Genomic DNA, 17,158 nt, shown 5'->3' with positions numbered 1-17,158 from the left:
AGCGTTTCACCAGTGCCGTCATCATTGCACTTTTAACTCTGTCTGATTCCTACTTCACCTACTGAGCTGGCTCCAAGGTGAGCAGAGGAGTTTGTTGGTATAGGGCGTAATCCTGGCACGTCTGGCTTTACCGTGAGCTCCGGGGGGGTCTGTAACACACCTGAGACAGCCTGGTGATCCGCAGCAGTTCTGCAGAAGCCCAGAGGTGCTGGTAGGCAGGACAGCAAAGCGTGCTAACAGCTGCATGTATGTCTCGGGCTAAATCTTCCATGAAAGCCATCCCTCTGGCTTGATTTGCCCTTGGTTCGGCAGGCGTGCTAACATACCTTCTTTTTCTCTTCTTTACTCTTTCCGTCGGTTCTTTCAAAACGGATTCTGTGTGATACCCACCAGCTGGTTGAAGGGGACTGTGCAGAGCTGACGTTGGCCAGCTTTTCTCCAAAGCGCGCTCTCCTCCGTGTCAGCTGGCAGTCTGTTCTCTTGGGCTCCTGGAACTAACGCCAGACTTCTACCAGTAAATTGTCCGAATGATTAGCTCGGTTAATCTGATGTGGTGGTGAATATCCACAGCACTTGGTTTCTTACTTTCTTAATAAGCTTCCACACAGATCACGGGAAGCGGCGATGGGGGTGACTGAAGGGACTTTCAGGATAAGTAGGGCAGGGTCCTTTGCAGATTTTATTAGTATTCATGAGACAGGAAAATTTGGTGAGTGCCAGATATATGATTATTAGGGGGCAATGCCATCTATTGGATACAGGTTTCTTATTCTAAATCTGATCTTTTAAGTTACTTCTCACAGTTGCAGATTTCAGGCTGCTCCGAAGACGTGAAATAACTTGAGGATTCTGTAGATGAAAAAGTTTTGAAACTGGAAAAAAGCTCAAATTTTAAATTAACTTTTTTACAAAAATTAAAGCCTTCCAAAATGTTTATCAAAACACTTTAATTGCCTTGGTATGTTTAAATCAAGCGTGAATTAGACGCTTACCTGGGGGGTACCCGTGCGGCTCAGGGCCCCGCTTAACGCGGAGCGAGCAGCCGCCAGCGCTGGGGGGCTGCGCCGCAGCCCTTGGCCTCCCTCCCTCCCTCCTGCTCTCCTCGGGGCCTGTTCACGTTCTGTACCAGTTGCTGCTTCGTTTCTACCAAGAAAAATGTTTGTTTAACGCAGGCCATTGTCTAGCTTAAGCTGTTTCTTTCCGTTTGTAATGTTTCTTGAACAGCATTACCAGAAACACAGTATCAAAAAATTGACTTAGTCATTCGCTATTTTAAAAAAAGAGGATTCTTTGAATCTTTTCCTGAAGCCATAAACATAATTTTGCATTTAGTAGATATGTTAGTGTTTTGAAAGTAAAAGTTTGAAGTACATATGAAAGTTTTATTAGTTACCCCATCACAACTCACATGTAAGCTGTTTTTAATCGGGCATCAGCATTACTTATTGGATAAGAGGAGGGGGAACTGCTTTCCCCTCCCCCCCCATTAATAGTTATCATTAAGGATCTGCGTTAATTGAGACCAGTGCTGAGGTAAGCAGAAGGGGAGAGCAATAAGCCGTGGCTATTGCAGGTGGGACCTCCTTGGGACATGAAGGCTTGTTCTGCTGCAGCAGGCGTCACGATATCTAACAGCTGAGCCAGCTCTGTCCGAAAAAGCCTGGGGCTTCGCAACACCCAGTGGAAGGCTGTTCCAGAATATTGGTGGGTTGAAATATCAACAGTTAGAAATCTTTTTTTTTTTCTTTATATATAGTTATAGAATCGTAGAATCATTAAGGTTGGAAAAGACCCTTAAGATCATAGAGTCCAACCGTTAACCTATCACTGCCAAGCCCACCACTAAACCACGTCCTCGAGCACCACGTCTGTCCTTCTTTTAAATCCCCCCAGGGATGGGGACTCAGCCCCTGCCCTGGGCAGCCTGGGCCAGGGCCTGACAGCCCTTTCGATGAAGAAATTTTTCCCAATACCCAACCCAACCCTGCCCTGGCGCAGCTTGAGGCCGTTCCCTCTCGTCCCATCGCTTGTTCCTGGGGAGCAGAGACCGACCCCCCCGGCTCCAGCCTCCTTTCAGGCCGTTGCAGAGAGCGATGAGGGCTCCCCTCAGCCTCCTCTTCTCCAGGCTGAGCCCCCCCAGCTCCCCCAGCCGCTCCTCCCCAGCCTTGTGCTCCAGCCCCTGCCCCAGCCTCGCTGCCCTGCTCTGGCCACGCTCCAGCCCCTCCATGGCCGCCTTGGGGTGCGGGGCCCAGCGCTGAGCACAGCATTCGAGGGGCGGCCTCACCAGTGCCCAGCGCAGGGGCACCATCCCCTCCCTGCTCCTGCTGGCCACACCGTTCCTGACACAAGCCAGGATGCCACTGGCCCTCTTGGCCACCTGGGCACCCTGCTGGCTCATGTCCAGCGGCTGTCGACCAGCACCCCCAGGCCCTTTCCTGCCGGGCAGCTCCCAGCCGCTCCTCCCCACGCCTGCAGCGGTGCCTGGGGTTGGTGTGACCAAATATAGTATATATAGTATAGTATATAGTATATAGTTATGGTTATCTAAGTCTTTGTACCAGCACTGACCTTTAGCTTAAATAAGCAGTTCCTCTTCTTGGTTTCTACCCTTCAGCCTTATTTACAGGCAGCCTTAATGCTCACTTTCAGCCTTTGTTTTGAAAGGTGCAAAGAACAGAGGACTGTAAAAACTCCTTCCCTGTAATGTACTCTCCATTTTTCTTAATCCTTCGTAGGCAAAATATTCGTTTATGTTCTGGGCTGCACACAGACTGACTTCAGTGTTTATTATTCCAGTCTTACTGCTGAGCTTCCTCAAATCTTTCCCTTCTCACCTTTTATGAAACCACACAAAAGCAGCACTTTGAAAGGCTTTTTATCTGAATACTTTGCCAGATGAAGCTGCACATCAAGGCTCGCGTTTTTGACGCGTCCCTGTAGTGCCCGTGTGTGTTCCCGCAATGCATAACCTCCTCTTCTCCCTTTGGATTTGTTACTCGCTCCTGACGCGCTTTTTGGTGGTTTGTTACCCAGTTACTGCCAAGGCCGTCCCTTAGCGTAGGGTGCGGGTCTGGGGTCGTCGAACCCCCACGCCTCAGGAACTCACATGGGGAAATACATCTTGGAATTTCGCTTTCCTTTCACACCGAAGCCAGTCTAAACCACTGTTGCCTTCTGTGGTCCCAGGGAGTACCAGGGAGCCGCGGCTATGAAGAGCCTCAGGGAATAAAGATCTCCATCAGTTAAAGCATTGCAGCTTAAACTCAACCCTTGGCTTACGCCAAAAGGCGTTGGAGACAGCCAGCATCCTTCTCCTCGGCCCAGGGCGTGCGGGTGCTGTCTGGCCCCACTGAAGCCGAGGGTCGGGGTGCTGTGGCCGGTGGTACCGCCGGGATGTCACCCATCTCCCAGGCAGCGGGGCTGTGCGGTTCCCGCTCCGTGTCAGCGCGCGGTCCCCCAGCTCAGTCCCGGTGTCCGTCCGGATCTGCTGCCCCTGCCCCTCCCCTCTGAGCGTCACCTTCGGAGAGCGGCGCTGGGGGACCTGCTGGTAGCATTTACAAAGCATTGAATTCAGTACATCGTGCGTGTATAAACCAGAGTTAGATATGTTATCACTAAAAAATGTTGTTCTTCACTCGGCTTTTCAAGAAACCTGAACAGTAAGATTCTCCAGGCTCGCCCCAGGTTCCCCATGCTTACCTTTCCCGAAAACCGGGCGGTGTAGTTTGGTGCACTTGATGTGCAGTAGAGGACCGTGCTCCGACAGCCGTCTGATTGACGGTCGTGAGACCGTTCAGGAGGGAACCCGTGCCCGTACCAACGCGCTCCCGTTCCTTTGGCTCGCGTGCCAGAGCAGGCAATCCCTCCTGCAGGCGGCAAAGGGCTTTCTGCTTCCTCTTCCCTTGAACTGAACGTCTTTTTCTTCCTGCTTGGTCTGTGCAGCATCTCTGCTCTGCTGCTTCCAACGGGAAACCTGCTTTTAGGGGCAACATTTTTCATTTCTGAGCTCAAGAAAGCAAGCCCAGGTGAGCTGTGATGGCTTGTAGCAGCCTTGTTTGCAATGGGGCGTTTGAGCCGTGTCTGCTGGAGCTGCTGGGGATCCCTCTGTGCAGGTTTGGGCTGGGGAGCAGCTGTGCCAGTGGGCAGCTCGGGGCTGCAGGCAGGGCAGGCAGGAGGGCAGGCAGGCTTCTCGTCCCCAAGGATGCCAGCGGTTGCTGTAAGACCTGTCCGCTGGCTCAGCGCAGAAGTGAGATGAGTTCCTCGCTCCGAGATCTTTGCTCCCACGCCCCACGGGGGGATGCGGCGCGGGCGGGTATCGGGGCGTCACTGGCACCGACGGCGTGCCGCCCCGGTGCGCCGCAGCCGCGTCGCTCTGGAGGCGCCTGAAGAAAATATCAGAAATCTCCATAAAAGAAAGAGATTCCCTTGCTTGCAGTTGCTTTTGATTTTGTGATGTTTGCGTTGAATAATTCATGAAACTATAATCTGGTAACTTAGCACTGTGCATGCTAACATAGTTATGGTGATGAAAATAAAGCTTAAAATGTTAGTTTTTCACATCACACAGCCATGCTAAAAAAACCTAAAAATCCCTTTTAAGTTCAGTCGATAGCTGGATCTGAGCAGTGTGGGGTTTTGTGTTACTGAAATTATGTCACTGATTTAACACGGTTTATAGTTGGTAGAAAAATTTGTAGTAATTATCAGCAGTAGAGCAAACCGCTGGCCTGAATATGCACTCTAAATGTGGTTACTTTATTTTTAAGCTATAGGTGAAATAAGGTGCTAATGACAGGAATTTTGTGATCTGCTTGAAGAAAAAAGGGAGGCGTTTTAACTGAAATAGTAGGAAATAAAAACATTTTGTATGGGTTTTTCCTTCCAGCACATGTTTATTTTGTTTTCCAGAAAGGTGGTTGTATGTACTGACCGAGAAATTACATCTAATGATTAATAGAATGATGGATGTCAAGAATCACCTTTTTTAACAAATAATAAATCAACATTTATATATGATAGGCTTTTTCCAGTAAAATTTACTATATTAGTATCACTTATTTAACAAGATGTCAATTATTAATACTACCAGTAAAATGTTGCCTCAAAGCCAAAGTTATCTGAGTTTCAGTATTTTGCTTTTGGTCTGCATTGTTGCCATTGTTCAGATAGGCGTTTTAACATGTGAATTCTACCTAATATTTTAAAAGATAGATTATTAATTATAATATTTAAAAATTGTAAAATGTTCTAGATGTAGTCTTACTTTCAAGGAAATACCTAATTCATTTCAGGTGTTTTGGATTTTAGCTTATTTTTAAAACATTAAATGGGAATGAAAATTGCAGCCCCTTTGTATCATATCATGAGTATTCCAAATACATATCTCTCTTTATCTAATTTTTTCCATAACTTAATATAGAGATTAGGCTCGCTCGCTCTCTTTCTCTTTTCTAGTCAATTATTTATTAGATATTTTCCAAGGGTTACTTGGTATTCCCAACGCCCAGCGTTAGACACAAGCCAAGTTGGAATTCATTTGGTTTTTCGGGCGCTTTCCTGCAGCAGGAGCGGTGTATTGTGGGGAGCGGAGCCGGGCAGTGTCCTTCCCATGGCGGTATTGATTTGCCCTTCAGCTGTTTGCAGCGCGGAGAGAACCCAGGGCCTTGTTGTTGATTATCTACACAATGTCTCGGTGAACAGTATTGACCCATTGCCGCTTACTGCCTATGGCTCTTGATTTTTCACACCGTCTCCATGACACTCATAATAAAACATACTATCTTATTGCTACGCGGCTCTGGAAGCCAAGCGATCTACCCGTGGAGCAACTGCCGCCTTTCTGGAGAGCGTTTGATTGTACGGGGGGCAAGCGTTGGAGCCGTCGTAGGGTTGTCTTTGTATCTCCTGTCCAGGGGGACCCGTGCCCCGCGCTCGGGCCGCGTCCTGCGCGGGGCAGAGGGCTTGCAGGAACGGGGCTCGTCTGGTTGTGCTTGCTTTCTGCAGATCTCGGAGAAAGGTTGCGCGAGGCTCTATCAGCACGGCTTTGGAAATGTTTGAATAATCAGAAGAATTCATGAGGTTTTTAAGGGAAGGAAAAAAAAAGAAACAACAAAAAAAACCCTGTTATGAGAAGTGAGACGATATAAAATGTCAAGATCACTCTTAAAATTTTAAATGCTTTAAGTTCCAAAACAATTATGACAAATAGAAATATCAAACAGTTTAGCTGCTTTGTTTCAGTTAGTAAGTTACCAGCTTTTTTCAAATTCTTTACAGTATAATTTACTATTAAATAGCCGTATCTTGGAGGAGATTCTGGGGAGGACTCCTTTGCAATAGTTTTGTCTTTTACACTAATATTATTTTACACTGTGCTTTAGATTATTACCATGAACTGCTGCTGGGGGGGGGATTTCTTTGTTTCTTCCATCAATAGAACTGTTCCACAGTAAGCAATTTTCTAGTATTAAACTGCACTAGGAACTCTGTTCTGAAGTTGAAATTAGAATTATTTAAAAGCCTAGCTAAACTTCAGTATATTTTCAAGCAATATTTGCTGCTGAATCCATTTAGCGTTTTCCGTTGCTGGAGAAGTAGTGGGTTTGCGACCAGAGTATTTTTGAACCCTTCCAAAGCACGGTGTGCTGAGACAGACGATGGGAGGTCAAGGCTCCGCAGGAGGGTTTCCCGGTCCGGCGGCATGCGGAGCAGCCCTCTGGGAGATGCTGAGCCCCCTCCACACCTAGGGAGGACCCAAGCTCCCTCTAGGAGCAGATTTTTTTATTTTGTTAATAGTCCCTGGTGCCCCATCCATCAGCGTGACGTCAGCGGTCTCCGGAGCGGCATCGAGCAGTTCGGTGTGTATTCATCACAGGTGACGTCTCTCTCAGGAAAGCAAAATTGTAAATGGAGGGAGCTGATGAGTGGCGGCTCCCGGGCGGAGGGAAGGGGCGAAGTGAGAGGGGATCTCTGTGGCCGTCGGGTCTGACCTCCCGCATGGGGCAGGGTGCTTAAACCCAGCATCGCTGGGCAATGGCTGTCTTCAGAAGATCACCCCGTCTTGATCTTAAATTTTCCGGTCACGGAAAATCTGCCAGAATCGTCATCGTTTGTTTCAGTAGTTGCTGATTTTCATTATTAAAGCTATATTATGTTTCTAGTTTGACTTTCCTTTAGCTCCAACGTAGGTCCTATGTTACATTTAACTGTTAATTTGCGTAAGAAATTGTGAATTTATTTCGGCACGCGAGTGCTCTGGGCACGGTCAAAGTCCCACCATCGTACTCGATAAACGGACGAGATGAGGCTCCTCGGGGCTGGGGGGCCGCTGGCAAGCCCAGCCAGCCCGGCATGCTCGCAAGGACTGCGCTCTTGGCGTTTTTCCTCCCCAAACCCTCTCGGCGTTCTCCTCAAGCTCTAGCAGCAGCAGCTTTTGCGTGGCTTTTAGCTTAAGACAGGCCCTTCTGGGACCCCAGGAGAAATGCACCAATTCAGCAGTTTTTCTGTTTACAGCTGCATTCCAAACCACATCGATTAACCAATATTTAATCCATCTAACAGCCAACCAGTTTGTTATGTATCATTTTCATTTCTCCCAGGAATGTATGAGACTGCACCAAACACCTTTCAGAAGTCTTGCCACATGAGAGTTTTGACTTTTATCATCCAAACCATACATTTCAGTAAGCTTGCTTGCTCTTTTCTATAAAACTACGTTGTTGACAATGTTTAGATTGTATTTATATAAACGTTCCATTAGCATCAAGTTCACGTGAAGCATACCTTTCTTTGGGGGGTTTTGCAGCAGGTAGGTAGGCTTTTAATTATGCAGGTCTTTCTCTTTGCTCTTGAAGGTACAACTTGGGTGTAACGAATGCCATGAGCTCTCTCCCTTCCCCTGAACGTTTTCCTAAGGGTTGGTGGGAGTCCGTGTTAACGAGCTGTGAGCTCTTTGGCTGCTTCACTCGAAGCTCCGATGTTTGGCTGTGTTTATTAGTGCACATTTGACTAAATTTTTGTGTTTTTGTTTGGAAAAGCAAATGATTCTGTTGCAATTTATTCTTTTGTCTGAAAAGAAAACGCAGCACTTTTAAGCCAAATTCTGAAAATAAATGGTAGTGGGTATAGAATCAGAATAGTTTGCGTGGGAAGGGACCTTTAAAGCTCATCCAGTCCAACCCCCTACAGCGAGCAGGGACATCTTCAACCAGATCAGGGTGTTCAGAGCCCCGTCCAGCCTGGCCTTGAGTGTTTCCAGGGATGGGGCATCTACCACCTCTCTGGGCAACCCCTGCCAGTGTTTCACTAGCCTCATGGTAAAAAATTTCTTCCTTATAGCTAATCCAAATCTCCCCTCTTTTAGTTTAAAGCCATTACCCCTTGTCCTATCACTACAGGCCCTGCTAAAAAGTCTCTCTCCATCTTTCTTGTAGGCCCCCTTTAAGCACGGCAAGGCCGCAGTGAGGTCTCCCTGCAGCCTCCTCCTCCCCAGGCTGAACCCCCCCAGCTCTCAGCCTGTCCTATAGCAGAGGTGCTCCAGCCCTCTCATCATTTCGGTGGCCTCCCCTGGCCCCGCTCCCACAGCTCCCTGTCCTTCCCGTGCTGAGGACCCCCGAGCTGGACGCGGGGCTCCAGGGGGTCTCCCCAGAGCGGGGCAGAGGGGCAGAATCCCCCCCCTCGCCCCGCTGCCCACGCTGCGGGGGATGCAGCCCAGGAGACGCTTGGCTTGCTGGGCTACGAGAGCACATTGCCGGCCCGTGGCCAGCTTTTCATCCCCCAGCACCCCCGAGTCCTCCTCCACAAGGCTGCTCTCCATCAGTCTTTAATCTTGCATATCAGTTCTGGTTTTGCCAGGAAATAGACATTAATTATCATTTTAGTCCTCCAGTGTCTCCATGTGCCTCTTAGAGGTTGAGACTGAGATCTTGAAATGGGCCAAACAACGTAACAGGAGTTTGGTGTAGGAAAGGGACCACGGATTTGGTGTTTTGATGATAACTTGCCGAATTGAAATGCAAATATATTCTAAACTGATTGTTGGTTTTACATCAGTTTTCATGCCCTGATAGGCCTGAGGAGTTAATGCCGAAGAGGTAATTTTTATTTTTTTTTTCTGCTGGGTCCAAGTGACTGGTTTTGTGCTGAGCTGCAATTCTGTGCGTGCAGCCAGGGCGGCTGCCGCTCTCGCAACTGAGGCAGACAAAAACTTCACACCGCTGAGGAGCTCAAGAGCCTCCACGAGCAGAAGAGGGGCTGTTGGAGTAGCTGGGACCCACGGAGACTGCGGTGGGGTGCGAGCTCTTGGCGGGCCTTCTCCCGCCCCATCTCCTGGTGCAGCTCCCCTTGGGCTGGAGCGTCCTGCTCGCGGCCGGGCCTCTGCAGCGCGAGGGCTGGCTTGTCCCGTCGACGTGTTGTGGTGGCCTGGAGATGTACGACCCGTTTTTCAGTCATAATGCTGAAAGGTATTGCCAGATCCCACAGAATTTGTTGAAGGTTTATGAAGGCCATGTTCATCAAAATGCCAGACAGTTTTTGCGTTACTTGCTCGGTCTGACCAGCAGTGAACTTCCACAGTGGTCTTGAGTGCTGAGAAAGCTGGTCAGGGTGGTGGGGTTGGTTTGGTTCGGTTCTGTGTTTGGGGGTTTTTTTAAGGTCATGAATGTAAACACAGCCCTAGGTTTGTGCTTACATGTGGTTTGTCTGGTGCCCCTTCTGCTTCCCTGCTCTACCTAAATGCTGTTCCAGCCCCGAACATTAGAGATGTACGTTCTCCTTGAAATTCCCATTCTGCTTGTTCATGTGACTTTTGACAAATTTCCTCAAATTTCTATTTCTAGAGAAACTGATGGATAGCTAAAAGGGAAAATGTATGGCTGAATCACCTCTCCGTTCTTCACGGGGAGGTTGTATTCAGGTTGAAGATTACTCATGCTCTGCTCAAAAATGAAAACCCAGTACAAAATGTTTACAACCTTATTCTGTGCCGTAATTCTATTTTGAAAAGAAATTATCATAAGAAAAGGGCTGAATAAGAATAACAACTTTAACAGAAAGGCTGCTATGCGATTAGCCTAATGGATGTATATTTTTATACTTTTTTTTCCTTTATCTGTGTGATCTCATCCCGCTTTTATTCTGGATAACAGAAAGCTGCCTACATTTAAATAGACAAAGGCTTGCTGGCAATTTTTCTCTTGTTCCTGTTCGTTGTTATGCGCAGGTTGTCCTTTTTAGGCTGACCTTTTACCGGTACGGCTTTAGGGCCGAGCGCGGTTCTCCCTTCTTGGAAGACAATGGTTTGGGTATAAAAATCCCCGGAGCGGGTTTGCGGTGGTTCCGTGTCCGCTGACTTGCTCAGCACCAGAGGGATGTTTGATGGCGTGAAGGTGCTCTCCACTTCAACCGAGCGATTCCAGCGGGGTTTCGAGCAGTCAAAGCTTTTAAGCGTATGCAGAGCTGCCTTTAACTGAGTCATAGTTATCAGGTATTGCAGTTTATCAGCTGCACAAAAAAGGTTGAGGTTTCATCAAAAACTTCCATCCTCGCAACCTGTCGACCACAATTTGATGATGATTATTGATTATTTCACAGCCTTTCACTCACTCTGGCACTGCGGCCAGCCTTGATATACAGATAGGGCTGCAGTCCAGCTAAAATAAGACTCCATCTTGATAATGGACTGAGATGAGATACTGTTATTTGATAAAGATAATTGATGTTTCACAGTGAATTGGAAAGCAGTTCTGAGTGCAGCAGATCTGTGGCTGCTCCATCTGCAAATGTGGCCTTTGTTTACAAAACATCGCAGAAGACATGCCCTGACGCCTCTCGGCCGCCGCGCTCTGCGCCAAACGCGCCGTTTCAGCGGGGCTGGCGATTTTTAACCAAAAATAAACCACTTGCACCAAGAAGCACGATTTGTAATTTTGCAGTCACGACGAAGTTTCTTGAACGTGTATGTACCTTAGCGTGCTTCTGCTGGGGCACCCTGGAGATCTCGTTTCTTCTGCTTGGGATGCACTTAATTTATTACTGGTGAGCTGGCATCCTAAAATCCTTCTCTTGTATTTATGCATGGCGAAATGGCACTTGAAAAAGTTGGGATTTGTCAAGGGAAAATAAGGCCTAGCGTCTGTCTAGATTTCTTCATTCCCTTGAAGTTTGAGCTCGTTAATTTAAAACACGATGCACACTTGTGGTCTCCCATCTACGCCTTTGTTGACTACACACGTGCAGCCCCCCGTTTGGAATTGATTAAGGTATCGCTCGTTGCAAGTTCTGTTTGCCCAAGTTCTTTTAGTCCTATTATAACCTTTGTAACCCCTAATTAAGCAATAGGAGATGGCAGGGAGTGGGGTTATCATGAGCTAATGACACCCCAAGTGTGCTGCGTGGCCCAGGGTTCGTCTGTGTGCTGCTAATCCTCCGGGGGAGTGATTATCTGATGATAAACGGGCCACACGGCAGCTCATTGCTGCCGCCGCAGCGTGCTCCCGGCGTGGCCCAGCTACGCTTCCCGGTCCAAACGTCGCTTTTGTCATTGATTTTACAAACGGACAGTTTTGAGGGTTTCTGGAGTGACTTACGTACTGCACAAAGTCATGACCCAGGAGATGTGCTTCTTTCTTTTTTTTTATTTTTAAAGAGAGATATTTATTAAGAATATGCGAACCAAAAAAATGCATAGTCATTTTTGCTAGGCTAGAAGCAGTCTCAGCAGATTGAATGCAACTAAAGGTTCATGTTAACCTCAAAACAATTAATATTTTGCATAAGATTGTAAATTATCATCAACATGCAGTTGAAATTCCTTTCTTTAGGGGTGTATTACTACAGAAAAAGAATGATACTCTGCTACTTTTTTTTTTTTTTTTCAAATTGATCACTAAATCAGTGTTATCAGACTGTAGAGATATATTTCAGGTAACTAGATTTTCAGGTACATGATTGTATTGGAATGATGGGAAAATATTAATGTCTGAAAGTTGCTTAGTGATATTCTGCTCATCAGAGTCTCTAGCACTATTTTAGAGCCAAAACAGATTCAGTGTCATTATTCGTGAATTATAATCATGATGATCCATAAGTATTAACTCGTCTACATACTTTGGGGGGGGCTTTCCCTCTTGTGCAGGTAAGCAGCAGGCGTTTCTTCTGGCTTTGTAAGGTGTCTACCACAGAGGGATGCGCGAGATCCGGCACGAGGCTTTCGAGTATCTCTTTCTCTCACTGCCTGCACGTGAAGCCCAGAAACTTGGGGTTGGTGTGGTTATCTCTATTCAAAGTCATGTCAGGTAAATTCTTGCTGGGTAAGAGAGTCTACTCCAAAATCCCCCAATTAATCCATACATACAAGCTACCCGATAATTTTTCTTTTCCTTTAGAAATGTGTTTGGGTGTATAATGAGAGGCTGGCCCTTACAGAGTCACAAATCAAAGACTTTGGTGAAAAGCTGAGAACGAAAGCTGCCTGCTGCTGTTACATCTTCTGGGCCCCTTACCGGCGTAGGAGGTGAAGCCTTTTTCAGAAAATACATCTTCTGTTCTTCCCACTGAGAGGGCTCAAACTGAGCAGGTCCATGAATTTCATGGGAAAATACCAGTCTACCTCCAGTACTGTTCTCGTTTTTAGGGGCTTTTTGGCTGTTGACTTCAGCCTGGGTGTTTTGCGTGCCTGTCCGTGCATCCCTGTTGGCTGGTAGCTCCAGTCTTGGAAGCATGGAGAATTCCCTCGGAAAACAGAAACTCTTCACCAGCACTGAGCTATAGATGATATAGGGTTGTATAGGTGGCTGTATATATTTTGATGTGTAATTTATGAAAACCTTGTCTCCTGTAAAGAAACCTGCTGAAGCCAGTGGCGTTGCTGTTACTGATAGGGTTACGTGTACACCGAGGGGTTCCCAGGGCCTGGACGCCAGCTGGGACTTGCAATCCGGCCCGCGTTCCCTGCGAATAGAGAATGGCTTGGTAAAGTGCACGCAGAGAAAAGCACTCGGTATAGTCAAGAAAGCCATAAAATGCTCTATTTTCATTGATTAAATCCTGGGTTTCGTCATAGATATTTAGAACTGCATTTCGTAGAGATACTGGTAACTGATATTGAAGTGAGCCGTGCTTAGTGTAAACCTGCTGTACGCCTGTAGTACTGGATGCGGAAAGAGCTTGTCGTGGAAACAAATGCTTCGTTTTGCTGAGTAGTATCCCATTCTTCAGGTGTTTTCCTCTGTAAGCCCTCCCTCACCCTGGCGCTTGCTCCTGCCCGGGCGCGCGTCCGAGGGGAGGGCGGCCGACGGAGGATCCCCCCTCGCTGGGATCGCTGCGGTGAGCATCGCTGCTTCGGCAAGGAATCTGCGGATGATGCAGATACGAGCTTTTGGACATAACTCCATCATTTTTGCTGGAAGATTAAAGAGAAGGCTGAGGTTTGGTTCGGTTTATTTCAAAGGAAAAGATGCTTTTAAACATTGGCTAGAATCAATACTGTTTGGTCCAGGGTACTATATTTGGCTCACTGCAGAATTAAAATCAGAGCTTCAGCAGTCAAAGCAGTAATTGAATTGCGCACAGTATTATTTTATTTCAGTACCTAGATGCCTTTGCAAATTTTTATTCTTATATAAGGCAGAAAATTATTTCATATTATGTTTGTAATGAATAGTTGCTTATGTCAGATGACTTGTTTTAGCTAAGTTTGATTACTGAATAAAAGACACTGTTCTCAAATACGGCATTTTAAAGGTAGAAAAGGAAAGATAGCTATCCTGCAATCTGAACCTGTAAGTGCATTTACTGACACCGTCGCACTGACGAGTTCAGAAGAGGCAGGAAAAGTTGTTGCTAGAAACAGGCATCCTCAAATTGCAGATAAAAGATAATTACTGAGTATAACCTTTTAACTTGATAGGCCAAAATCCTTTTCTCACCGGAGGCGGCAGGGAAGGGAAGCCGGTAGCTGCAGCGCGAGTGCTGCCGTGCTGTCCTCCGGGCACGGAGCCCACGTGCCAGCGCGTGTCGTGCCGGGTACTTCTGCTCTAGGCATACCCTGCTGTGCCCGGGCTGGGCTCAGCCAGCGTGGCGGGGGGCCGGGGGGCTTTCTGCTCGGTTTTGCTTGGAATCTGACTCACGTAAGCGATAGCAAAGTTCACAAGGGAAAATCCAGAGTGATGTAATACAAGGTAGTGATGAGTGCATCGCTGGCAAGCGGGGCAGGAATTTCAGGGGACATGCTTCGGCTGCACCAGGACTTCACCGTACTTACGTTTCCACATCCTCAGTGGTAGAGATGCAAGCCTCCCTCCTTAGTTCTCACCTTGTATTGCCAGCGCAAGGTGGCCTGGCAGCAGCAGGACGGCGGCGTGCTATCCTGTGCGTGGCAGACCCGTTTTCCCTACAGGCTGCAGCAGCTTTACCCCGATTTTCTAAACATGCCCAATAATACAGTTGAGGGATTTTATTCATTTTCATTGTAACTAGAAATGGTCTCATCCTATCAACAGCAAATCCCCGCCACATTAGGGATGCAATAACAAAATAGCCACTTTTTTCAAGTTTCTCAAATGTCTTTTAAAACCAGTGTTTAATTATGCCCAGTTGGTTAGCTGGTGGTAATTTACAGTGTGTTTTATGAGAGTAAACTATGCTGATATGCTTCTACACAGGAGGCTGGTGGGGATTTAGCCAAGGTGTGAATTTACAGCACACTAACCCCTCTGCATTAACTCTCCACTTGGATATTGTTGATCTGCACCAAATCTGCTTCTGTGCATCACAGATAAATCTACTTTGCACATATAAATATATGCATTAAGCCACAAGTAACAAATGCAAACTGAGAGTCCTCACGTACAGCCTAACGAGTCACTGTAAATTCATACCCTAACTCCGCTCCAACTTTCCAGCCTCGGTAGGCTAAGTAATGAGGCCTCGGGAATCACTAAATTTGCTTTTTAGGTCATGCTGATCAGCAATGCTAGTTTGCTAAAAGACAGTTTTTTCTCTTTCTGTACTTTTTTTTCTAGTTGATTTGGAGAGTGGTTTAAAGGAGCTTGCCTCTTCTGCCTTTGCAGGCGTACCGCGTTGGCAGATACAGGAGCATCTTGTTGGAAGTGGGAAAGCAGGGGCAGATGCCAAGTGAGGACTGCGAGTCCAAGAGCAGAAATCAGGACTGCTCTTGAATAATCAAAGTTAGTAAAAATTAAATAAAACATCGATTCAGCTACAACTTTCTACTCAACTCTTATGCCTCAGCCAACAGTGTAATCCATTCCACGAAGGTTTTTTTTCTTTTTGAAGTGGTACAATTCTGTATATAAAAGTCAAATCGACTGGAAAAAGATATTAAACTTATTGGCCAGCCTCGGCTGCCACAAGCCCCCTGCTGAGTTACAGCTTTATTACAGCACTGAGTTAGCAGCGTCCCAAGGAGCAGTGACAGAAAGATAGGTATGCAGATTGTATACCGAGCTCTGTAAAGAAAACTGAGTTTCCATGTATCTAAAATTACATCTAATTTAGCTGTTACTTCCTATTCAGACACTATTTCCTACACAACAAGTGGCCTCGCTCTTCTTTTTCCCCTCCATAAAAAGCTTTTCAGGCACTGCTAAAGCACTTTCCTGGAGCTGTCCAGGGAACCATCCAGCTCCGAAGGGGAATAAGGATTTTTTTTTTTTTACATTGTTCTTATAACTTTCATAGAAAATAGTTTCTCAGATGTGCTGGTTTTGTTAAAGAGAGAATCCCTAGATTACCCCATGCAGATTTGGCAGTGTTTAGCCAGATAAATTGTCGTCAGTCACCTCTGTGTGTAAGAACTGTCCTCCTTTCTCCTGTCACTTCTGTAAAGAAAAGCTGAACCAAGAGGGCATGTGAATACCTTTTAAAAACAAAACTTAAGTCTAATGTTAACTCACAATTCATAACTTGCAAAATCACGTTTAATTTATGTTCCTTATTTTAAGTATAAATAGAGCTATAATATGCACTCGGTGGTGATGGTCAAATCTGGGTTTCTCCCTTTAGGGTTGCCCATGGCCAACAAGCACATATTTAAACATGAGTCTCTGGAGATGTAAAGAACTGTTTAAAACGATGTTGCTAACACGTTTTTCTAACTGACCTGTTTCTCCAATCTAGACATGACCTTGTGAAAGCATTTTTGCTTTCGGGGGTTTGTTCTCTGTTAGGGAAAACCACGATCCTGAACTCGGGCTTTGTGCCCGATTGCTCTCTGCTTTGCTTCTCGCATCCCTAAGTGCAAGACCTAATCTGTATCCCTAATATATTTAATAACTCATAACCGGAAAAATCTGTGAACATATCGTCTCTTACGCTTTGTCAATTATTGAGTAATTATTGATCACTAATTTATTTTAAGATTTTATAGCTGTACAACAGCGTATAATGCTCCAGGTATTATTACTATTATCGTGAATGAATTTTCCTAAAATTTAGAGCAGTTGTGTGAATGATGTGGCCCTGATACTATTCACAGGGTTTCTGAACACCCGGATGCATTTTGAACGCAAGGCCCAGAGCGCTTCACCCTCTTCCTCCCCACCCGTCCCAGACGTTGTTTAGTGGTGTTTTAATTGCAAAAATGTCCGTGATCTGCATAATATAAAGATATTTGCTTGTTTGACAGTAGAGAAGTGAAACTCTTGTTAGGTGGAGGACTTTTTTTGCAGTAAACTGGGATGTACTGGCCGGGAGGACTGGTCATTACGCACCGCAGTTCTGGTGTTCCTATCCGGCACCGCTTGCGGTGACGAGAGGGTGGCACGGCGTCCTGGTGGAGATCACTGGATCTGCATATTTGCACATGGGGCTCTAGCCAGTGTTCCCGGTTAGGTAAGGTGGGTCTCGAAAGAAGCTTAAATTCTTTTTTAAAAAAAAAAAAAAAAAAAAAAGGTCAAGAAGCTGCTGTGTTTTTCAAACGCAATGCCATTGCATTGCTCAGCGTAAACCATCATACGCAAACTACTTCTGAGAAAGACTTAGACTTGGAAGCAAATGTTCTCCAAAAGTTTTTAGATTGAGGACTGCGATTTCTAACTTTCCACTTGTTTTGATAATCCTGATGCTGATGCTCGTGACCCTTGGAAGAGGATGCGAGTGGGAACCGCGGTAAGAACCAGCAGCATCGGGGAGTTCTGCG

General features: G+C 46.4%; 1 protein-coding gene across 8 annotated transcripts in view; it reads left to right on the top strand.

Annotated features, from left to right (window-relative positions):
• Window positions 1-17,158, top strand: part of WDR7 (WD repeat domain 7) — a 147,755-nt gene that overhangs the window by 119,286 nt on the left and 11,311 nt on the right. The window contains exon 27 of one of the 8 annotated variants that reach the window (XM_082335891.1): window positions 7,599-7,664. The exons of the other annotated variants lie outside the window; for them this stretch is intronic. Within the exon in view, the coding sequence (XP_082192017.1) occupies window positions 7,599-7,646 (48 nt within the window). The 3' untranslated portion in view covers window positions 7,647-7,664. Of the gene's footprint in view, window positions 1-7,598; window positions 7,665-17,158 lie in introns of those variants that run through there. 8 annotated transcript variants of the gene reach the window in all.

The sequence above is a fragment of the Platalea leucorodia genome, assembly GCF_965183815.1.
Source record: "Platalea leucorodia genome assembly, chromosome: Z".
NCBI classification, from domain to species: domain Eukaryota; kingdom Metazoa; phylum Chordata; class Aves; order Pelecaniformes; family Threskiornithidae; genus Platalea; species Platalea leucorodia.
This window is presented reverse-complemented; position numbering and strand designations above follow the sequence as displayed.